Source organism: Saccoglossus kowalevskii, chromosome 11, assembly GCF_978046115.1.
Source record: "Saccoglossus kowalevskii chromosome 11, keSacKowa6.1, whole genome shotgun sequence".
Classification (NCBI taxonomy): domain Eukaryota; kingdom Metazoa; phylum Hemichordata; class Enteropneusta; family Harrimaniidae; genus Saccoglossus; species Saccoglossus kowalevskii.
In genome coordinates this window covers 26469256-26494639 of record NC_140651.1, presented here as the reverse complement: position 1 = coordinate 26494639, position 25384 = coordinate 26469256, and the positions used below count along the sequence as shown (strand labels likewise).

At 35.1% G+C, this 25384-nt stretch overlaps 1 protein-coding gene across 1 annotated transcript; it reads left to right on the top strand.

The window, feature by feature from the left end:
* Positions 1 to 1923: 1923 nt before the first annotated feature.
* LOC100373139 (chloride intracellular channel protein 5-like) lies at positions 1924 to 25036 on the top strand. Its single transcript, XM_006822894.3, has 5 exons — positions 1924 to 2117; positions 17299 to 17443; positions 19946 to 20099; positions 20308 to 20503; positions 21047 to 25036. The coding sequence occupies exons 1-5, from the start codon at positions 2070 to 2072 to the stop codon at positions 21182 to 21184; spliced, it is 681 nt and encodes a 226-aa protein (XP_006822957.1). The 5' UTR covers positions 1924 to 2069; the 3' UTR covers positions 21185 to 25036.
* Positions 25037 to 25384: the final 348 nt, after the last annotated feature.

Genomic DNA, 25384 nt, shown 5'->3' with positions numbered 1-25384 from the left:
GGTTTTGGTGGAGGCGTTACCACAATTGATCGTATGTTCTTTCTAGAGACAAAGTCAATATCTGACTTTGATGTTGTGGGTTTTGGTGGAGGCGTTACCACAATTAATGGTATGATCCTTCCAGTGACAAAGTCAATATCTGACTTTGATGTTGTGGGTTTTGATGCGGGCGTTACCATTATTGATGGTATGATGTTGACTGAGACATTGCCAGTGTCCAAGAGTGATGTTGTGGGTTGGGGTGGGGGCGTTACCACAATAGCGGGTACTAATCTCTTCAATGTACATGCTTCGACTGTACCAGTCGTAATGCCGGGATCTGTAAAGACAATGAAACGCAAAACATATTATCCTATCCCCAACCTTGACGTATTTGGTATTGAAACTTTTAGCATTCCGCGGTAAATGTAGACGTGTTATTTACGATTTAATCTGCTAGCGTATTTATACGTAGAAAATAAAAAATACAGAATAATACACACAATGACACGAAAAATTACTACGATAAAGACACTATAAAATTTAAAAAATATGAGAAATTGTGTTTTGCTTTCAATATTTAAGTGTAATCGGTAATTATTATTGTGTCCGTATGGAATATATTTCTCTACATATGAATATTGTTATATAATTCCGAATTCATTTGTCAAAAACAAATCAAATGTTGATAACGGAAAGTTGTATCGTTGATGTATTCCACTAAAGCCTACCATTGTTACAGTATATACGAATAAACTCTTACGTTAGAAAACATAATAAATACATTACATTGATTACACGGTCTGTTTCAACTTCATCTGCTAAGAACCGTCTCCAAAAAGTCACATTTGGAAACAACTGTACAACAATATATGTTTGCTGACTTACCTTCATCCTGAAAAGTACTACAACACAGAAGTTTTCTAAACGCTTTTTTCAATCTGCCCATTTTAAACGTTAAATCGTGACGGAGAAAGTTCAAATGAAGTGTTCGGCGACAGAGTAACAGTAAGGTTTGTGATACAAATGAAACGTCAATCATAGCAACCGTGACGTAATAAACATAACGTAGTCTCGCAAAATATCGCGCGTCCTCACGTGAGTTCCAAAGACGCGCGCGTGATCTAACAGTCTGCCTGGCTTGCTTGCTGCCTATGGTTGTGTACAATAAAATATAGCAAGTTTTGAGTCACTTGGCATAGTTATGTAACAAGTACACCTGTTGGTACCCCCTGTGGTAACATTTACAATCGTGATAATAGAAGAAATTAAAGTTGCCCAATTCAATGACATGTTAGACCAGGTCTTCGTAGCGTCACACATTTTGGACATTTGTGTTGATACAATGATTTTCCCCAGAATCTAAAGCGCTCTCCGATACTTGAGTGCAAGTTACGAGCTGCCCTCGATGTTCACTAGGTTTTCAATGCTTGCAGAGGCGGCGGTACGAAATGTTGAGTGGGGGGAGGGGGCTGTTGACCAACCTTGCGCCGAAGGCGAACCCTTACTATGGGGTCCGGGGTATGCTCTCCCTTAAACATTTTGAAATATGGACCCTCTGAAACGCTATTTCCTGCATTTGGGGGAGGCACATTTTGTTGATATAAAGGGTTTCACTTTGATTTTGGAGGGGCGAATCCACCCCAACATTTTTTTCGAGGGGCGACCGCCCCCCCTGCCTCCCCCCTCCGAGCCGCCGCCACTGACTTGTGCGTAGAATTACATTACAACAATTAAATGCGAATAACATAAATGCATAGGCTAAATTGTTTTACATCGTGGCAATATCTTGATACTAAAAAGTAAATAAGTGTCGACGTTCATAAAATTCGCTTTTGGGCTGCTTGATCCCGATAACGATTCTGATATCTTAGAAAAAGGTGAAAGCCACCTGCCCTCGTATCTCGGAGCGGTTGAGTGTTGTAAAAAGAAAATATTTCCGAAGTTGGTCTTCAGGTGGCGTACTTTACACCCGAGCATACGCATGCGCGATATATCTACACATGGTTTGGGTATTTGTAACATTTTGCTGATTTGCTTCTGGATATTTCGACGTTCACTGACAATATTGAGGACTATAACCAGCGAAAATGGGTGATATGAATAATTCCAATGAATCGATCGAGCTGTTCGTGAGGGTAAGTAAAAATAGAAACCTCACAGTCCGAAGTATGCCTGGAATGTCTTGAGATCCCCTCCAAACTGTACGATGTTATTGACGTGCCAATACTATACTATGCAGCAGTTATTACAGGTAGTCCATGGATGTGGTTATAAAAATCTACCCGCGTAGTATGATTTATGGCGTTCATATTTTAGTGTCGCGAGTGTCGTACGACGGGGACCTTTTTCGGGGTGGTGTCAAATTTCAAAATGGCCGCTATTTTCTTTCCGACCGAAATCTTTGCTCTAATTTACGGTGGCAATCATGTTTAGGTTTATTTTTATCTCATCATTATTAGTTCAAACGTTAATTTGACTTCGTATTGTGCTGTTTTCGTAGATGTTGATGTAAAGGCCGCCTTTTTATTTTAATGTTTCCAACTTTTTGAATCGTCGAAATACAAATGACGGAATGTATTTTTGTTTTCGCATGACTTTACTGATAGCTCAAAATATTCCAACCATCACGTATTTATCTCCTGTCGACGACAGAAAAATTTATTTAGGGGATGTCACATCACTTTCTAGTCGTATAATGGCAGTGATTTCTTGTCGTTAGTCGATGAATGATAGGCCATAACCGTACGTCAATCATCTAAATAAACTGTGTCATAATGTAGTAAATACACAGTTGGTGTGTACAATAGGAAATCATATAGTCACGGACAGCTCTGCTGTAATATCCTGCCAAGTAGATAACAATTATTTTCTAGTACAGGAAAGTATGGTTCTGTTCCCATACTTGATACAGTGCTGTAATCAGGTGATTAGTTCTAAATGTGACTGGGTCAAAGGGGTTTGGTCCGGTAACAATGCCCATTGCATGCTACCAGTCCAATGAATGTTTAACGTGTGGGTTAGAGTTAATGTTGAACAGTAATGTTTTAACACATCTATTACTTTGTGATAGAATTGTCTTAACACTTGTGCACTGTGCTACAATTGATAGTTGGGAGGTGTGGGGGGGGGGGTGTCAAGCCTTATGAAACTGAATTTGTTTTGCCCTTAGGCTGCATGTTCATGTTCTATAGTTAGCTTGAGTTGGGAGTTGTCGAGTACTGTTCTAGTTTTGTAATGTCTTTTTTTTATTGACTTGACCTACTCTTAAGGACAATATCAAAACACTAATCAATAATAGAAAAACAAAACTTATTAATAATATAGATGAATGTAGCAAGACAATGTTTTTTATTATAATTAAGAGATTTAATTATTTGTCGTTTTAATCAGTATGGTTGTATAACATAAACAATATTTTAGAATATAAACAACTAAAAACATCAAAAAAAAGTTCATTTTGAACGAGGACCACCAAAAAAAAGTTAATTTTGTCTAATAGAAAATGTTTAGGGTCACCCCCATCCCTTAACTAAGTGATAAAGTTTTTTTATCTGATGTCAATCTTTTGACTTTGTCTCTTAGTTTTCAATAATTAATCACAAAATTCGAAGTTTAATTCACATGTAGTTAATTAACAACTTTGCTAGTACATTTTTATGCTGCTTTGTCATCCAATTGAATAATACACTTTTTTTTTCAATTTTTATTATCAGTTTGTGCCTCCAAAATCTTTTTATTCAATTTTCTATAATTAATAATTCATAAAATGAAGATGAAATTAAAGTTTGAAACATAGTAACAGTTGAATTGAAAAAATTATTATATTTACATTGTATGTACAGAGTGTACCAGTACCAAGAGATCTTTGCTAGATAAAACATTATCACAGATAATCAGGATTCACTTTGTATTCCTACTATACATGAATGTAGACTATGACATTGGTGTTGAATAAGGCTGTCTAGTTTTTGATCAATGCATTCATTGTTTCTTAGCTACTGTTTTCTGACAATGATTCATACTATGAAGCAGAAACTTGATTAAAATTTGGTACTATGTGGACCCCTTCACCTTTCCCCCAGCTCAAACCTTAATTACTTGTCCTTGTGAACTAAATAATATGTAACTTATCGGTATTCATTGCATTGTCTGAATTTTCCCAGATATGGGGTAAACCCTATCGCCAGCATTTAATGACTTTCAGGTTATTGGTGTCACATTCAATTACTTTTTTTTGTTCATATGGGATTCAGAAGTGTACATATTGGTACAAACAAAAATATTAAATAAATAAATAGAAAAATACATACAAACAAACAAACAAAATATTGCATCAAAATCTTGAATGAGACAATGATGGTACTCCGGTACTTGAAACATTGATATGTCAGCCTGTTCATTGTAAATTGTGAAATGATAACATGAAATGTAATATGAATAATTATTCATGGAGTAAACCTTTAATGTAACTGATTTGGCAGGCAGGTCATGGCTGGATGCACAAAGTCATTGTCCTGTTTTGACACATACAACACATTGTTCCATATTTTAGTTACATCATTTCATGCTACCATACTAAACATCTAAAAATAGTTGTGAATCAGTGTTTAGAGTTTTAAAAAATGCAAACCACTTGTAGCATGTCTGTGTATGTCAAGAATGCGTACTTAAGTCGCTGGATAATGCCTGCTCCCTCCATGACTAGTTTCTTTGTAAACTGAAACTTGTAAGATTTCTGCCAGATTCTTTGTTGTAGAGTGTCTAGTGTTACATTAGAGCCATTTTATGTAACTTTTTCAATGAGGCGAATTTACCAGTGTATGTAATTAAGTCTGAATGTTAGTCCTGATTTGTAATGAGTTGTCTTCAGCTTAGGATGTTACTTGATATTACTATAGTATTAAATTCTAATATTTGGTTATACATTGTAAAAAAACACAAAAACAAACATTATTACTTGTGTTCACACATAGCTCTTTAGCACGGGCCAAGTAGTCAAATTCCTTAGCCCGTGCTAAGAAAACATGTGTGAACGCTTAGCACAGGCTAAGAATCATTGGCCTATTTTTGAGACCCAATACAGATACATAGCACGCGCTAACAAAGTGTATGCTTAACTCGGGCTAAAAATCATTGAACTGAAGGTATTCCTTTTATTCTGCAATCTACGCTTTCTGAATTTGCTTTAGTATTGTTTTATAACCCTAGAACTAACATGTATACCTTCCTAGTTACTGTACTGAGTAATCATATTTGAAATTACCAAATATTTTTGTATGTTCTTAAAAAGTTTAGACCTTCCCGTGTTACCACTGTTTCCCCCTGTGCGTGAACGCAATTGGGTATATCCAATATGCAAACATATGAGATTAGCCTAAATCTTAGCCCTACTTCATGTAGTATGAACACTATAAATATATATCCAATTATGCTTTATTAATAAATTCAAATTGCATGAAAAATATTGCTGAAAGGGTAGTCTTTACACATAGGTTGTTAATACATTAAGCCTTCGGACTGCCTGAAAGTTATCACTATAGGCAGGTGGTCTTTCAATAGAGAAGGTCACTTACACAGAACTAAATGTATTATTTATGGGTTGTCGTCGATATAGGCGTGCCCTATTTAGAATCTGTATTTCTGTGTTGCTTTTCTTTGTAGAATGTTCATTTCAAAATGACATTTTAGCCTGCAGCTTTATAACTATCATTATAAATCGGTTGTCCCGTAAATAACTGTCAGTCTGTTGTACTCAATGTCTACATATGGTATTGAAGTTTCATTGAACTGGTGACCTTTTGATTACTTAGTTTGTCAGTATTTTAAGACACTTGAAAGTTAACCAACTCTTTGTTTACCCACTACCCCACGAGTGACACGCGCTTATTGTATAATGGCGTCCATTACGTCTATCAGTAAGCAGTTCATTCATTGAAAGGACCATAAATGGATATTGATTCGAAAGCTCAGGTCAGTGTTCAGGTTAGCTTAGCCTCTATGCATTCCATCTATGTATTCATTTTCTCATGTCTTGAGGGTAACGACCTTTGAACCATTGTTTCCGATAAAGTATCTGAGATTATCCACTCCATCATGTGTTCATATGCTAATGAGGCACTCCTGGCATTAAAGCCTTACCTCAGAGTATATGAATGTGTTGATTTTAAGGTCGCCTGATTAACCACTACGGCTTTCAGGTCTTATTAAAGCCATGCTACAAATATGTATATAGTTATAAGTAATTTTGAATTGGTAAGTTGAAGTTGTAAGACAAAATTGTTTTTTTGAAACTATAAAGTCAAAATTTCGCGATTATGTATTTTTTAGCATTACATGTACATGTAATAGAATATCCATACTAGATTATATATTAAAATAAAGTTTCTGCTCGAAATTGATTTAACATTCTAATAAGACTGGTTGATAGGATGTCATTTTTGTATGTTGTATACAGTCATCAGAAATCCAGTTTCACTGGACCTCAAATACTTGTGTGTTCCTATCCAAAACTCTGTATTGTATCCGCTCTGTTAGTAATGAATGTATTCACGTAAATGACCATAGCTGTGTCTATTTCTGTTATAAGTCATAGTTTTGGTTCATGTGCACTTCTAATACTGTAAATGACTAATTTTCACTGGGTTTAAATTACACTGATTTACCATTTCAGGCATATACAGTCGGTTTTAAATTCACCGCTTTATCATTTAGATAATGTGTTCTATGCTAAATTTTACATATTCACTGGGTTTTAATTTAGCACATTTTCCAGTCAGAAAAATACGCAAAATTAAAACCCAGTGAATAATTAACGCTTTTACAGTAATTAAGATGAAAATTTAGTATGCCATTCAATTGAAAGTGATAGTGTAATAAAAAAATATTGCTATCTATTGTTATTTTTATATAGATCATGAACAAAATTAAAATTGTTTTTGAATTATTGAGATTCCAAGCTTGTATTAAAATCTTATACATGTATAATGAAAAAAAATAATTAAATAATGAATTTATTATAACATGTGCAAAAATAATGTACATAATAGATATGAGCATATTGATATTATGTTTAGCCATTAATTATTAATATATATGTATATATATATATAATATATGTATTCAATGTCTGCTTAGAAATATACAGCATATTGCATTAAATAAATAAAATAATTGTTCATTCAAGCTTTAATACCAGTTTATAAAATAATGTGTTCTATTTTGAGTCCCCCTCCCCATCTTGAGTTGTTTGTTGCATTTTCCTATAATTTTCATTTCAACACCCGTTTTACCTAAATTGAATGTCTGAAAAAACCCATTGTGTAGTTATCTATTCTCGTCTGGCTGTTATAGTTGATATAAAGTGGTTAATGCACATAGTATGTATTGTAAATTATTGATAATGCATGTCCTAGCATTCATCCATTTGTGTACATTTATATCTTTAATTAAATTGTAGAATATGTCCCATTGGCATTGTGTACTGATTCTGTAGGAATCTTAGAGTCAAAATGGAATCCCCCCAAATCAAGTTGGGTTGACTGTTGACGAGAAAGGTCTTCAAGAAATTGAAAATTCCTCAACTCTTGTAAGATATTTATATATATTTAACTTTTTTTCAATGTATTATTTTCTGTTGAGGCAATGTCAGGGTCTAAGTAATAAATTTGTGTACATCACAAACCTGTCATTAAATGTCATGGCTGACAATGCACATTGCTATCAACATAACTTTTTAAGAGATCATCAAATGGATCTTTTTTTTCTGTTAAAACATAAACATTTACTACCTCCTACGGCAAATTTGTTTTATCACATTATCATAGGAGTTTCTGTGTCTGTTACTTTCTCTCACTGAGAGACTGGCATCATATTCAAGTTATTGAATGAATTTGTTTACCCTCTTTTTCATTAATTGGTGGACTGTCGCAAAAGTTTTGTGTATCTCTTGAGTTTCTGTTTTGAAGAGAATTCAAAATGGTGTCGTTCTGATAGGGCTTCTGCCAACCTTTGACCAATCATCAAAGGTTAACTTCTTTCATATTTGGCCACAACAAATTATGGCTTAGACACTTGCCCTCTAAAAATGAAATTTGATAAATGAAATCCTCAAAAATGAAGTTGAGTCAGCTTGTTGACACCTAATAAAAATTGAATGCACAGTATGGAGGGCAGACTACTGAGACTGTATTAAAATACATTATCCTAATTTTAATTAACATTTGAACATAAAAAAAACTGATACTCATATCCATCCTGTGACTGTATGACCACATGTTGATTGCTCTCAGCTAATTTCCTGTATACATGTACCACGCTTGCATCCAGTGCATACTCTTAAGAGTTTTCACTTCCTGTATGAGTACCGGTAGTCTAGTTTTATAACTAAAGTGGGACATATTAATATTTCTTTGCTAGTAGTATTCCAGTAGGTTCAATACATATATGTAGTACTGAAATTATAAAATACAGACAACCCAAACTATTTTAATTGTGATGGTGAGGTCAGTAGTCAGACTGAATTAAGATTTGATTAGCTAGTTGGTAACTGGACGCAATTATGTTATCAATTATACTGGGTTTATTGTTAAAAGTCAAATTTCTCCACATGGTTGATTAAATCTAATTTGTCCTGTTCTTGCTATATTTAAATGATGTATTTGTAGAAGGGTTTTGTATGTCTGTAATTTCACATTATTTTCATTCAAAGAGCCTTACATTTTCACATTTGATGAGGTCTGATAAAATGGTTTGAGCCACTGTGACTAAAAGTATAATGTTTTTCTTAATCAAATATTAAAAAGTTTTTGCCAGAAAGTAAAATTTGTAAAATGCTTACTACAATACATTCACATTACTGTGGGTAATAAACCAGTTTTCATCATGTGACCTTGGTGACCTTGACCTCGTTCAAAGCAAATATTTATGATGACAGTTATGAAAATGGTACCCGCAATGACAATGTGCTATTTTAATTTGTATCCCTCCTCCCAAGTGTTAACGAGTATGGATTTTTGTCAACTATAAGACTTGTAAAGAAAACTGTTACTAACACCAAGTACACATGCATGAAATCTTTGCCTAGCTCTCATTGCCATCTTTTAATGTGAATTACTGGATTAAAGCTTCATATGACCCAGACATACTAACAAGGGAAATTGTGTCAAGTATGGAACAGATTGAAATTCAACAAAGTAATTACCAGTACCAGTATATATAAAGTTGAATTGTCCAATAGTTGTTGACTGTTGATAAGTACTATAACTCATTCTACTGTAATACAACTTGAACACCATACTGTGCCTACACTTAACACAGTTAACATGTTGTAAACTTAGCAAAGCTAAATTTAAACCTTTTTGCTCGGATACTTTATTTTTTTCATTCTGTATTTTACATTCAACTCATCAAAAATCAGTGAAAATAAATTCCATACAAAACACCTGGAAAATCTTTCCAGCGAAAATTAATTCTAGCTAAAATAAAGTTTTATACAGTAATAAGTAAAATCAAATATGAGCTTTCTACCATAAGCTGAGATGAACTTACACTAAAGTTCTTTAATTTCTTTAATTTCTTTATACGCTTCACATGCACATCACAAGAGTTTCATTGCATTTCATAAAATTACATGTCAAAATCACAATGTTAAAATTTCACAGTATTTTTTATTTGATACATCACAGAACAAAATAAGGCTAGCATACACATGTATTACCACCAAATTGTTCTCAGTATAAACTTGTACATCTTGTGCTTTAGGCTCTGGTTCAAGAGGTCATAGGTCAAACCTGAACCACATCCAGTCCTATCCCATAATATATCAGCTCTAGTCACTAGGACGTTTCAAATATGCTGTATTTTATACAATCGTTTTATTCTGCACCTTATATTGACACAATGGGTGTGTACTTTACAGATACAGGCTGTATTAATTGGTACATGTACAAGGCTTTAGTAATGAGTACAAAGTGCACTGATATGTCTGTGAAGTGCTAATTTATACCAAGCTGTGTGTGTACATACATTATAGCCTAAGCATAACTTTTAGCTAGCTTTAATTAACCTTTTCACCACCAGTTCCCACTTTTCATCTCAAATTCACAAAATAGTCCTGTTTATTGTCTGTACTTTTCCTTCAGAAAATTTAGACAAAAATGGCCAAATATTTTGAGTAAAAACTGACTGAAATTTTGTCTGTTGGCTCCAAAATTAAGGTTCATTTCCAGAAATATTGAAGAATATAAGAAAAAAGTGCTACATATCTAAGTTGTGCAGAGTATTCTGCCTATACATGTATATGTCTCGTATTAGTAATGTACATGTATGGTAAGTAAGTGCTACAAAGATGGGTTGAAATTATTGATTCTTTTGAAAGTTTTTATGAACAGGCAAGTTCATAAGAATTGACATATCTTTAGATCAAAAAATAAAAGCTATATCTAAAACTTTCATAATTTTATAAAATGTTGAAATATTTGTGCAGAATTTTAGGCGGGAAAAATATCTGGCACTTAAATGGTTTAAGTATAAATAAAGGGGCAGACCAAATGTTCATAGGTGGGAAATGATTATAATAGAGTCTCTAAAATATCATGTGGAGAACAATGCTTGCCTTGTGTAATTATACTCTACAGTGTTTTACTGTTAATAGTTTATATATGTTAATAGAGTTTAGTTACAAGTACTCTATTTGCTCCATCGATGCGTATCTCTAGTAGATGCCCTTATGAGATTTTATAAAATGTCCAACATACTTAAAGGGCGGTGGTCGTTGGTCGTTGCGCAGCGCATGTTCCTATTTCATGTAAACAATGTATTTTACCGCGTTGTGTACGTCGCTATGAGTCTCATATCGAACAGGACGCGGCGCGACGACCACCACCCTTTAAACAGAATATTCATACTGAACAGAGCATTTGTGTAAAAAAGATCGATAATTCAAACAAACGTCTTCTAGGCTGAGATAGCTCCGCCGTTAGCAGTGCACATTTCAATTAAAGAATTGAACATATCATCACAAAATGAACAAATCTGAAAGGTCCACCTGTAGTACCTATATATGTAATATCAAAGCAAACAGACTTGCGGTTTTTGACAAGAAGTCAGGAATATTATTTTTTACCTAAAATGACAAATATTCAACACTAAATGAACAAATCTATTAAAGACAGGTCTACTCAAGGTATCTACATACATTTGTACCAAGTAGTTAGTAGTTTCTGTTCAATATCCTGCATGTGTTTTATATTTATTTTAATTTATATTTAGTTTATTATTGTTAGTTAATAATAGACATTATTACATACCTTGTATTGCCCGACCTCGTAACGCTAGTGGGAATCCCGATGCGCGAGCCGTGCAATAATTTTCCATATCACGCCCGGGCCTCGTTTACCATTTTTAGTAAACGTGTCTATTTCCTGGAACTACTTTCTGTTTACAAACAACGCGCGTAATTTGAGATTATCGCCTGCGCTTCGATAATCGCTGATGATATTATTCAGTGGATAGGAAATATACAGGGGAAATATACCGAAAGACCAGTTGGACTCATTATTACCCTGACAAAAGCCGGCATTCCACCACAACCAACCATAAAGATAACTGGTCACAAAAACGTGTCAAGTTTACAGTACTACAATACCGTCTCCGCGGCGCTACGCCCAAATCTTAAACTGTGAACCAAACCGATTTTTGTCAAACAATTGTTTCTCGTTCACCGACTACAGTTTTTAACAACTGTGAAACTAACGTGCCTCTACCTGCCGCTGCAACATCAGCTCCATGAAAACGTCCATTTGTTATGTATTTTTCGGACAGTCAGTAAATGACTAACTTAGCTGGACTGTAGTGTTCATTCTTAAGAAAGAAATTTTATAATGGGTTCATATTTATTACAGTTAAAATATTGTAATAAATTTACGTTCATTTGCTGTTTCATTAAAACGTAATTTGTGGATATATTTGCCGACATTCGTTTGTGTATTGTGAGCCTTGTTGATGCGTCTGTGTCGTTTAGAGTCCCTCGTATAAATCCGCGCCAGTAAAAAGACCCGTATTGAGGCCCAGATTATATAGAATATTATATCGCTAAAAATGCAAAGGCTCATGGGTAGACGCATGCGCAGGTGACGACTCCCCTGCTTCAACCTCTCCTCTTTACACTTCAATACAAAAAAAACATCTTCGTGTTAATTTCATGTTATTTTTCTTCCTACAAAATAATCAATAAAGTTTATTTTTACACAAACTGGTTTAAAATAATTTATTCATAAAGTTAATCCAAGAACATCAATAAAATATATTAATACAGTGCATTTGAGGTTGGTTTTAAAACATATAAATTTTTTTACTTTTTGAAAATTTTTTTTGGCAGTGATATGCAAATGAGTAACCTTTCTTGAAATTTAATTGTTTTATGTGAATCTGCAGACAATTTTCAAACATTTGTCATCTATTAACAGTTGACAAATTTGTAAATTGAGGAACAGGTTCACATTGTTGAATGTCCAATTCCCTATTGATGGATTATGAGTAGATTCATTGACCAGCAATAATTACCGATATTAACGACTAGTTTAGATCTATTCTCTGTAAAATTAGGATGCACATCGATGTCTCTATGGCAACTAACTCTGTTTGAAGTGTTTGATGAACTGGAAAAATTTAATCGAGGCATAACTGATCCTATTATAAACAGTTGATTTGTATTTTGTTGCTCAGTGGTAATCCCCTGGCTTGTTCTAATTGTTTATGTTTAGCATTTTTAATCTGGCTGACTGATGAATGAATGCAATTGTATGGATGTCTCGAAACTAACTAGAAAATAATTGAACATTTTAAAAAAATTACTCCACGTTTTTTAATATTTTACAAAATGGAATGTCCCATCAAAGAAATGACAAATACAAATGAGAGGTATCTGAACATGTTCTCTTGGAAACAATGACCTTGTAATTTTCCTTTACAATTGAATCCTACTTTGGTGGCTTTCCTGGAATATCAGCAAAATGCATATAATTGAGGTTCTACATTTATGTACCCTAAGTTTTTTCTTTGGAATTCAACGGTCCTACTACTCGTGGGAGTGTCCGGGCAGCAATCCTTGTACTGTATAATATTAGTTTATGCTCAAAATTTGAAACAGAGTGGCAAATTTGAGCAGCTATCCACACTTTTTATGATCGACGTTAGGTATTCCCCCCTGTTCGCTTCTGCGCGTGCCCGGACACTCCCACGCGTGTCCGCGTGTTAAGTAGTAGGACCCTAATTCAAAATATCTACTCCCAAAAAATAATTTATAAGTTTCAGAAAATTTCTGTTCTAGAGTATTTTAGCCACTACCATGCTTGATCTTTTTTGTCATTAACCAATCACAGCATGTGTTACAAATTGCCTGTTTTTTGAAACACGTTTTGTGATTAGTCAAGAGTTAAATATTTAAAAATATGTACAAAGAATTGCAAGAACATTGTGAGATTCAATTCCAAATCCCTGAAGAGAAAGAAAGAATAAAGAAAAGAAAAAAAAAAAAAAAAGAAAGAAAGACAGACAGACAGACAGACAGATAGATCCATTGATTTTCTCTTGAAGTCAACTTTCATGTTGATCACATTCTGACTTGTTTCCACCTGACCAGCCAGGGAGTGAACAATGTGTGTGTGTTTGCTAATGCTATTTAGAAAAGTCAGTCGATGTAACTGACCTGTTTATATTGAAATATTTATTAGTCATGTGACTGGCAACACTTACTGAAGCATACAGTGAAAGGCTGTCATCAAACCATCTCTACTAAATATTTTATTATACTGACATATGGTACTGGGTTTGATGTTCATAATAGTGAAATTAATTTGAATACATATTTTGTTAATAGTCTGATAATTTGACAAAGTTTTGAAATTTTGTTTCGGCATTTCACAAGTTACCTCAGTAAACGGTATACCCTGACTACTCCATGAAGTCGCTGTCTGCTGCTACGAAACGTTTTCATTTTTTATGACTAGCGAAATTTTATTCCTTTTGTGAAAATAAATTGGCAGGATAATTTATAAACATCCCCAATGTTTTAAATTGTCTGAATGTTATCACACTGTGTTATGGTAGTCTGTGTAAGGTTTACTATACGTGTAGGTGTGAAAACAGGGCTTCATGGGAAAATAAGTATTTGGGGGCCAAAAAATATAACTTTTCAACCATAGATTTGTTTGTAAAAATTGTCATGATTTAAAAACATGTTTCATCGTGTGATAACACGCAGAATGTTTAGCTACATGCCTTATCAGGAAAATATTTAATGAGTTTCTGTAAACTACTAAAAGTCCTTTATTAAGGTTAAATTTTTCGTCGTAATAAAACGTTAAACATGGTAGGCAAAATACTTGTGTTGGTACATGTATGTATTTGCTGGGTGTGACGTTTATATTGTATAGTATATTAGAAGTACATATACTTACTGTATTTATTATCATCAATTTACTGGTAACTGTTAAATTTCCACTGCTAGAAATTTTAGGCAATTTCATGATTTCATGGCATTTGGGAAGATAAAATTTCACGGAAGTCACTGACGAGTCGTGTCAGTTGTCCCCCCCAAAAATGTTCAATGCTACAAAATTCTGCGGTCTTTACAAAATCAATTAGAATTTGACTCTCACATGATGACTGTGGTTTACAGTATGTGCTTTATTAGTAGCACTTGTACCTGCTTACAGTAAATAGCAGAATGTCTATCGTCAAAATATGTTGCATTTTAACTGTTTCAACATCAGACTTTCTCGTCCAAATTTTTCTGCACTTTTTTCTTATATTCTTCACTATTTCTTAAAATTTAACTCTAATTTTGGAGCCAACAGACAAAATTTTGGTCAACTTGCAGTTTCTTACTCAAAAAATTTGGTCTTTTTTTACCAATCTGCTGAAGGAAACTATAAAACTGACTATTTTTTGAATTTCTGGTTTCCTCAGGTTGCTGAGCCCCAGTTACTTACAAGTGCTCGTTTTAATGACAACTTTTACACACCTGCAAAGTAGATATTTGTGTAGTGTTGCTGTGCAATGTGTTTGTTTTGTATTCACTGTGTTCCGGTCCCTATGCAGATTTTTTTTCCTGTTATCAATAGCTAACGTGGGTTTTCACCCAATGGCTAACATCGGTTTTCACCCAATGGCTAACATGGGTTTTCACCCAATGGCTAACATGGGTTTTTACCCGATGGCTAACATGGGTTTTTACCCGATGGCTAACATGGGGTTTCACCCAATGGCTAACATGGGTTTTTACCCGATGGCTAACATGCGGTTTCACCCAATGGCTAACATGGGTTTTTACCCAATGGCTAACATGGGGTTTCACCCAATGGCTAACATGGGTTTTTACCCAATGGCTAACATGGGTTTTTACCCAATGGCTAACATGGGGTTTTCACCCAATAGCTAACATGGGTTTTCACCCAATGGCTAACATGGGGTTTCACCCAATGGCTAACATGGGTTTTTACCCAATGGCTAACATGGGTTTTTACCCAATGGCTAACATGGGTTTTTACCCGATGGCTAACATGGGGTTTCACCCAATGGCTAACATGGGTTTTTACCCAATGGCTAACATGGGGTTTCACCCAATGGCTAACATGGGTTTTTACCCAATGGCTAACATGGGTTTTTACCCAATGGCTAACATGGGGTTTTCACCCAATAGCTAACATGGGTTTTCACCCAATGGCTAACATGGGGTTTCACCCAATGGCTAACATGGGTTTTTACCCAATGGCTAACATGGGTTTTTACCCAATGGCTAACATGGGTTTTTACCCGATGGCTAACATGGGGTTTCACCCATGGCTAACATGGGTTTTTACCCAATGGCTAACATGGGTTTTTACCCAATGGCTAACATGGGTTTTTACCCGATGGCTAACATGGGGTTTCACCCATGGCTAACATGGGTTTTTACCCAATGGCTAACATGGGTTTTTACCCAATGGCTAACATGGGTTTTTACCCAATGGCTAACATGGGTTTTTACCCAATGGCTAACATGGGTTTTTACCCAATGGCTAACATGGGGTTTTCACCCAATAGCTAACATGGGTTTTCACCCAATGGCTAACATGGGTTTTTACCCAATGGCTAACATGGGTTTTTACCCAATGGCTAACGTGGGGTTTCACCCAATAGCTAACATGGGTTTTTACCCAATAGCTAACATGGGTTTTTATCCAATGGCTAACATGGGTTTTCACCCAATGGCTAACGTGGGTTTTCACCCAATGGCTAACATGGGTTTTTACCCAATGGCTAATGTGGGTTTTTACCCAATGGCTAACATGGGTTTTTACCCAATGGCTAACGTGGGGTTTCACCCAATAGCTAACATGGGTTTTTACCCAATGGCTAACGTGGGGTTTCACCCAATAGCTAACATGGGTTTTTACCCAATGGCTAACATGGGTTTTCACCCAATAGCTAACATGGGTTTTCACCCAATAGCTAACATGGGTTTTCACCCAATGGCTAACATGGGTTTTTACCCAATGGCTAACATGGGTTTTTACCCAATGGCTAACATGGGTTTTTACCCAATGGCTAACATGGGTTTTTACCCAATGGCTAACATGGGTTTTTACCCAATGGCTAACATGGGTTTTTACCCAATGGCTAACATGGGTTTTTACCCAATGGCTAACATGGGTTTTTACCCAATGGCTAACGTGGGGTTTCACCCAATGGCTAACGTGGGGTTTTTACCCAATGGCTAACATGGGTTTTTATCCAATGGCTAACGTGGGTTTTTACCCAATGGCTAACATGGGTTTTTACCCAATTGCTAACATGGGTTTTTACCCAATGGCTAACATGGGGTTTCACCCAATGGCTAACGTGGGGTTTCACCCAATAGCTAACGTGGGTTTTTACCCAATGGCTAACATGGGTTTTCACCAATGGCTAACATGGGTTTTCACCCAATGGCTAACATGGGGTTTTCACCCAATGGCTAACATGGGTTTTCACCCAATGGCTAACATGGGTTTTCACCCAATGGCTAACATGGGTTTTTACCCAATGGCTAACATGGGTTTTTACCCAGTGGCTAACATGGGTTTTTACCCAGTGGCTAACATGGGTTTTTACCCAGTGGCTAACATGGGTTTCCACTCGATGAGTTATCACTTGCATTTCTCTAGTGGTTTTGATCATTCTAATATTGTATACATAGTTATAGATGCACTCGTCACTTGATACTGCTCTTTACTGTGTATATCTGTTTATTTCTTGTATTAACCTTGTTGTAATATCTGTGTTCATGTATTGCAGGCTGGCAGAGATGGCAAGTCACTCGGTGATTGTCCATTTTCACAAAGGATCTTCTTAATATTGTGCTTAAAGAAAGTCAGTTTTAATATCACTACTGTTGATATGAATAAAAAGCCTAAAAGATTCATGGACATATCACCAGGAGGTGAGTAACTATATAAATACAATTGCATGGCAAATGCTACCTATAACATGTTGTATACCAGGGATTTTTTTAAACAAGGGAACACAGGCGCAGCGCCCTCATGCCATGGTCATGCGCCCCCTTACCCTGGGGAGCAGATCCTCTGGCAACCATAAAATTCTGAATGACCAGGGATCACATGTGGCCACAGTCTTCAACTGTGACCTGTCTGATAGTAATCTTGGCCCCAAGGAAGCCATAGAATGCTCCATTTTAACTTAGAATTAGCGGTATCAAAAACTCCACACCCTGTCAGGGAGAACCCCACATCTCCCACTTGGTGGCGCTGCTGAATTGGAGTGCTTCCACTTGCAGTTTTTTTTTTAAAAAAAACCCTGGTATACCATTTAATTTTCACTACTGGGAATTTCACGATTTCAGAATTATTTGGCATTTATGAAAAGACTAAACTAAAGTGGTTCATGTGAAAATGTATGTGAATAGCACATTTCCCGTCAGGCAACGTTCATCTCAGTGGTGTTACATGTATGGCTAATCAATGTAGTATGTTAAAAAGCGGTGGTCATCGCGCAGTGCATGTTCAAATTTCATGTAAATAAACAATGTATTCTACACGCGTTGTGTACCTCGCTATGAGTCCTATATCAAACAGAACACGGCAAGACGACCACCACCCTTTATTTAAGGGGTTAATTATTCAGTGGGTTTTAATTTTGCTTATTTCGCTGACTGGAAAATGCGCTAAATTAATTAAAACACAGTGAATATGTAAAATTGAGCATAGAACACATTATCTATTAAATGATAAAATCGTGAATTCAAAACCCACTGAATATGCCTGAAATTGTAATTTAGGGCAGTTTCTATGCTATAATGCCCTGAAGAGAACCCTACCCACAAAGCTTATAAACTAATTATATGTATATACAGTGTACATTATAAATAAGCATTTTTGTATGGCATAATGTGTTAACATGGAATATGATAATACAAGTTTCAAAACCTTTAGCATGCTCCACTAACTTGTTAGACACCTCAAATCCCTCAGAGATATAAGCTTAATGTTTCAGTGAAGAAGTAAAATTCTTCCTGTGTGTAGTCGTGTGTCATGTTATGAAACATGTGATGGAAGTCTGTGATACTACAGTGCATTGTAGTACAATCGGACAAGATATGATGACTGTGTACTATGATCAGGGGTCCAAATTTAGGCCTGTCCACCTGTCCATAACAGGCTGGGTCAGGTAAATGAATGAATTGCCTATCCCTGTAAACTGGCGAATAGATATCAAATTTTTACTAACTGACCAAACAGTGTAGTCCCAAGTTGCTAATGTCCAAAAAAATTGCTTTTTCAGATTTTCTGAGATTTTATCTTGCTAGGAATAGATACATCATCAATTAGGACACACACTTTTATTTGCCAATCTGTCCAATGGACAGGCAACATTAATTTTAAATTTCACCCCTTATAATGCTTTGTGTTTGTTAGCATAGATCCTATAAAAGATTTCCTTCTGCTCTGTTATCAGTAAACATTCATTTGAAAGGATTTTCTTTGTGAGTAGTTGACTGTATGCAGCCAAAAAGCAACCATAGCCACCTCTATTAAACTACGCTTTGGCTATGGAGCTGACTGTTAAAACAAAAATAAAGATTTTTAGTGATCTGACATCAATGGATAATTGATAATTGACAAGAAACAGTCAGCATTGTAGGCTGTGTCTACATTGGAGGATTTTTGAGAACTTTAGGATAAAATATTGTGGGTCTCACAAGTAGTAATAACAGAGAATATTCACAAACTATCCTGCGCAGTGTGAATCAGTTCAGTTTTTGGCAGCATTGAATTATTCAGACAATGTGGTAACTGTATATGTAATTATACATAAACCATTACTGAGTTCAAAGCATTGTAATGTATTGACAATAAATAAACAGGGTGTGAAATTTACAAAGGTGATTGTATAAATATCCAACCTGAATGACTTTATACCCTTCAGTCCAAAGCGTTTTCTAATTTTTTTTTTACACTTGGAAATTTGGTGCCTTTAGAATAACAGTTCAAGCCATGAAAAACTCACAAAATTGTTAATCTTTTCCAATCCTAATACAGGGCAGGGCGCTCAGGGGTTCTTCTAGAAAAAAAACTGCGAGAGGGAGCACTGCAATTCAGCGACGCCACCAAGTGGGGGAGATAGGGTTCACCCTACCAGGGTGTGGGGGTTTTGATAATTCTAAGTTAAAGTGGAGCATTCTATGGCTTCCTTGGGGCCAAAATTACTATCAAACAGGTCAGACTTTTATGGTTGCCAGAGAATCTGCTCTGCTGGGTAAAAGGGCGCATAGCCGTGGCATGAGGGCGCTGCGCCTCTGTTCCCTTATTTAAATCTCTGGCATTGTTTCTTTCTTATTACCGGTATAACTCAATAATACCTCTAGAAGGTGCTATTCAATAAAATCTGCCTTGCTATTCTTTTTGTACAATCACTTACACTTTAGGTAAGATACCAGTTTTAGTTGATGGTGACAGAGTGTTAACTGATGTCTCAGAAATGGCAGATTATCTAGAACAGACGATTCCTGAACCCAGTCTTAGGTCAACCAATAAGAAAGCTATGTTAGCAGGCATTGACGTATTTCAGAAATTTTCAAGGTGAGCACTTACTAATCGTTAATTACCTTCAAATAATTGCAGACTGACTTTCAAATGCATGGATTGTGCATTCCAACCGGTTTGTGATTTCAAAAACATGGTGTATCAAATCGATTCAAAACCTATTTTTATGTTTAACATTGGTGGGCAGTTTTTCGTTTTGAAATTTATCAATTCAAAAATGCATTACATTTTTTTTCAAATTCAGGTTTATTAAAAATGAAGATCCACAAAAAGACGAAATACTTCGAAAAGGACTGATAAAAGAATTGCTGTCTCTAGATTCTTTTTTGAAGAGTGATAATTCGCCAGGTTGTTTCCTGGACGGTGACACGATGACACAGTTAGATTGTAACATGTTACCAAAGTTACATCACATTAGAGTTGCATCAAAACGTTTCAAGGTATGTGGTGTACATTTAGGGATAGCTATGTGTGTAGGTCTTTGTAAAATGCACAATACTTATAAGTGCACTGCTGGTGCCCTTTCAAGTCATAAATATATTTCTTGCGCCGGGCACTTCCGTGCTGCTGTAAAACATAAAACCTTTCTCAAATATATTTTTCTCTGTGAAAACTTCCCAGCAAAACTATCGCCTGTGTGTGCTCCCTCTTTCCTAGAAAACCCCCTGATGCCGATGCTCTTTTGTTTGTTACGTTTAGCATGATCTTTATGGTATAATCTGTTGTTGTACTAAGATGTTGGCTAAGAAAGCGTCTCACTTGCGCAACCTCTGTGTTTATATATACATCCCTTGAACTCTACAATGCTTGTAAAAACGGTGCCGGGGGATTTTCTTAATTATTCATTTTTTGTCAATCGTGGTCAGTCAGCATATTATCTCAACCAATGTTGTTTCTTTTAATCCTAGTATACATACTGCATCTAAGTTATATTGGAAATTTACCCATTGCATTCAAATTCCATCCCATTATTGCATCTGTAGGAGTTTGATATCCCAGAAGACTTTGAAGGTTTGAGGACATATCTTAATGCGGCATACGCAACAGAGGAATTCAAAGACACACTCTACCCTGATGACGAGGTCGTCCACGGGTGGAACAAACATCTTGGCAGAGTGTAAGACATCTTAAAAAATACGAGTGAGCATCGACAGTGTTTGAGATATTCCTTGTAAATATGTATCGCAATATACATTATTTTGATTATTACCTTTGATTGACAGTATTGTTGACAGCTTTATGTTAATGAAATTGGAATCAGTGCTGAGGGTTGATCCAGGCCAGGATGTGTTGTGAATCGCCCCTATATAGCGTGATAAACAAAAAAGTTGCATCACATCATTTTTACCTGTGAACTTTGAATCCACCTCCATGTTAGTGATGTACAGAATGGGATATCTTGATTAATTGAAATGCCTTGTCAATATCTTCCTCCCAGCCTGCATCCAACCATCTACTGATTCTATTCAGTTTTTTTTTCTCAGATATACTTATAGAAGCCATCCACTGATTCATAGCATTGTTTACTGTAAAATACTTTATTTTTTTTAGCTGGATTTAATTTTTGCGGAAAAGACTTTTTGGGTGTTATATATGGAGTTTATTTTCACTGATTTTTTGATGAGTTGAATGTAATTTATAGCAAAAAAAAGATATGTGCTGAATTTTATTTTAACAATCATCCCTTCAGTGAAAATAAATTCGAAGCAGAAATAAAACATTTAACATGTTTTTAGGACAGTACTTCTTGCTGATATCAAGTATAGTGTAACAGCAGTCTTTATGTATGACCGGTACTTTCCAAGGAACTATCAACTATTTTACATTTAATTTTGAGTATTTAATCAAAAATATGACAATCTGTGTGCTTTATGTAAATTACATGTATATTTAAAGACTGATAATGTATTGATTCTTTGTATGTTACAAGTTAAATTTCATGTCATACTAGGTTAGCTGTATGTAACTGTTAACATAGAGTTTAAATGTGTTGGTTTAGTGGTCATTAGTTTATGTTGTCATATGATTGAAATTTTTATTATGCAAATGAGTTTAGTTTCAAATTTGTTCGTAGTGGAGGCATAATCAAGTGTACATGTAACCTGTATGGTGTGTATAATGCTGATAAATATTCAAGAACGAAGTGATGTGTAATGATCCTGGTAATGATTTCACGACTAAGCACTGTGGTTCACTCGATAGCGTATCTCGTGTGTTTACTATCGCAGAGTTAAGTTTGATGTCAAAACATGGATGCTAAGTGCATTTCAAGTTTTCAGTTCACCTGATAGGATCTGATTACCAACTGTGTGGTTTGTCTGCCCTTATATTTATTTGCCCTTGAATGTTACTTGGATTCACAGCAAGAGAATTAGTTGGTACCATCCATTAGATTTACAGATTTTGTAATAACCAATTAAAACATATTTGGCAGCCTTATGTAGTTATAATGTACAAATGTATGTTGAATGTGGACATCACACCTACCAGAAAGAGTAAATCACCCCTTATCATTCTGAAAATGTTCTTGTTTTATTCAAAGACTGCCAGCAATACATTGACTACCCACCTTTGTCCTTGACTTTGTAATGAACCCAATATATAATCAATGTATATGCTTTGTTATTGACAAAGCAAAATAGTCTCTTAATTAATTTATCATTCTAAAAATAGTTTATAATATTCATAATTCTTCAAAATTTAATGTACTTGTAGGAAAATCTACAACTAAAGTAAGTTTTTTGGGCCAGTAACCCCATGTGATGATATTTTGTTTGTCCTTTGAAAATATTTTATAATAACCCATAATAATCATCACTCTGAAGATGCAGTAATGGTGACAATGGTTACCTTGGTAATCAAAGCATACTCCCAGCAAACCTATTTTATATCATCTTTCTGCTACTAACATGTTTAAAAATTAGTTTGTTCAAATTGCACAGTTTATACACTCTTCTTATATATTTGTTTTGGCAGTTTCCAACTTCAGAATGTATCATATGGCAACACTGAGAATCTATGAAATCAACCCATTGCCAATTTAGCAAATATGTATTGACTATTTACTGCCCACTGCAAGATGCCACATGCATGAAATGGAATGTAAAGACAGAACAAACAACGGTGTTGTGGGATTTGACAAATGCAAAAATATTTATAGGGTATTTCCATGCTTAATTATGTGCTATACACATTTGAAGATCAGTTTTGATGAAGTAATGCTATCCTGATATCATATACCATTCAATGTCAAAACTAGCTTTGACATTGAGCTATTCAAAATCATATCGTTCGAATTTTGTGGCAGACATTCGGCCTAAACTTTTTATGCATTACGCATTAATTGCAGTGAGTAGAAAATCACCTTGAAATGGCAATCATATATCTTATCAATTGTATCTACTTTTGAATATTGATAAAGCATAGCTTTAATAATCAAGGAAAATATGTCGCGTGCGTGCCCATCTATCCACAGCCCACAAGTTCATTGAGGACCATGGATTTAATGCTTTTTATTCCCATAAAATTGAGTTTTATTTAAATAGTATATATTCAACTGAAATAGAATTCTATAGTACCTGTATACATGCATTTTGTTGATTTGCAATTCGTGTAAAGAAATGTTATATAACCTAATATATCAGCTGAACAGATGTCATGACCCAAAGGACTGGTCTTGCGCTTTCAATTGATATTTCTATCAGTATATGTGTATTTACTACCGTGTACTCCAAGCTTTGCTGCACTTGTCATTGCTTGATATATGTCATTACTTGAATAAGAATTTCAGAGCAATAGTCAATTGATTGTATTTAGTGCGTGCGTGCCACCATAGTAGTAACCTTATAATTCATATGTTTTTATGTCAAATCATAGGGCTTCGTTGATTTACAAATCTGCTGAAATGTAACTACTTGAGTGCTTTCACAAAATTAAAGTGAAGAGCGCCACCAACGTGTAATGCTGTTTTTATCTGTATACTGGTAAATGTTCCTTTGTTTTTAGTTTAGATTAGCATGCCAGTTTATGTTTGTATTATAAATTTACTTTTTAGTGTGTGAAAGAAATATTCGTTTTGTGCCAGTTACTTTTCTACCATGTGCAATATTGTCAGTAAATACTGTTTTGATTCTACCTTGTTTTGCAGCGTTGATTGGGCAAGCATCTTTGTTGGTTATCGCTACATCCATTTTTCAGCGAAACAAAAACATCACCTCTTGGGGCAGTTTCCTTCTCGTTTTTTTTAACTATTCGAGGAGGCTTTCAGCGGGCAATGTGATAAGCCTGTGACCAGTCTCGAAGTCTGACTAATCGGATATGTATACTACTGCACATACAAAATGCAATGCCCGCTGCAGTTTCTTATGATTCCTTTGTTGTAGATTTCTAATGCACATGTGTTATAAAACATCTTTACGTAACAGTCTTCATACATGACAAATATTGTAGACTATACAACTGCGTGTGTCTATTTCTTTCACACTATCTAACGTTAGAAAATAACTTTTGTTGAGTTTAATGTTTGTTTTTCTAATGCTTCAACACAAGATTCTTACCAAAGGAACAGTATTAATTATCCTGAGATTGGCCTAAAAAGAGTTTTTAATGGTCAACACTTGATATGGACAAATAGTTATAGCTGGGAACCACATAGCCAATGTATTGCGTATATACTTTGATCTATGGAATATTGATGCATTACTCGCCAATGTCTTGAAGTACCGGTACCCAGAATTGGATTTTTTGTATTGAAACCTGGTGTTTGTTTTTCATAATCTGCCAAAAAAAAAAAATCCTGTATTTATGTTGATATTTTAATTAATATATATCATATCCGTCACAAATTATTTTAAAAATACTCAATTTAGATAGTTAGGGAAAAACAAATTTTCCTGTAAGAAAATCGAAGAATAATGTATTGAGTTTTAGATATTTGTTAATGTAGATAGTTCAATAAAGAGTTCATAATTTCATGCGTGTGTAATTACTTGCCACCTCTCCCTAAACAAGACTGCATTTATTATGTCCAGATTACCAAAGATACTGGTGACCTGTTTTTTCTTGGCCTATAATCTAGACATTCAGAGTACACTCGAGAATGGTCTGGTGAATTGGCACAGAATTTTGTGCCATCACTGATTGGCTGTCTCGAGCGCAAGGTCAACCACAACTCTCACCGTATTCAAAATATTACTATCATCGACAGCATCTAGTCCTTGTTCTCCTTTTAAATGTCGAAGTCAATTAGCTGGTATTACCGGTAGCTTCAATTTACTAATATACTGGGATTGCATGCAAATTGAAACTTCATTATAATAATG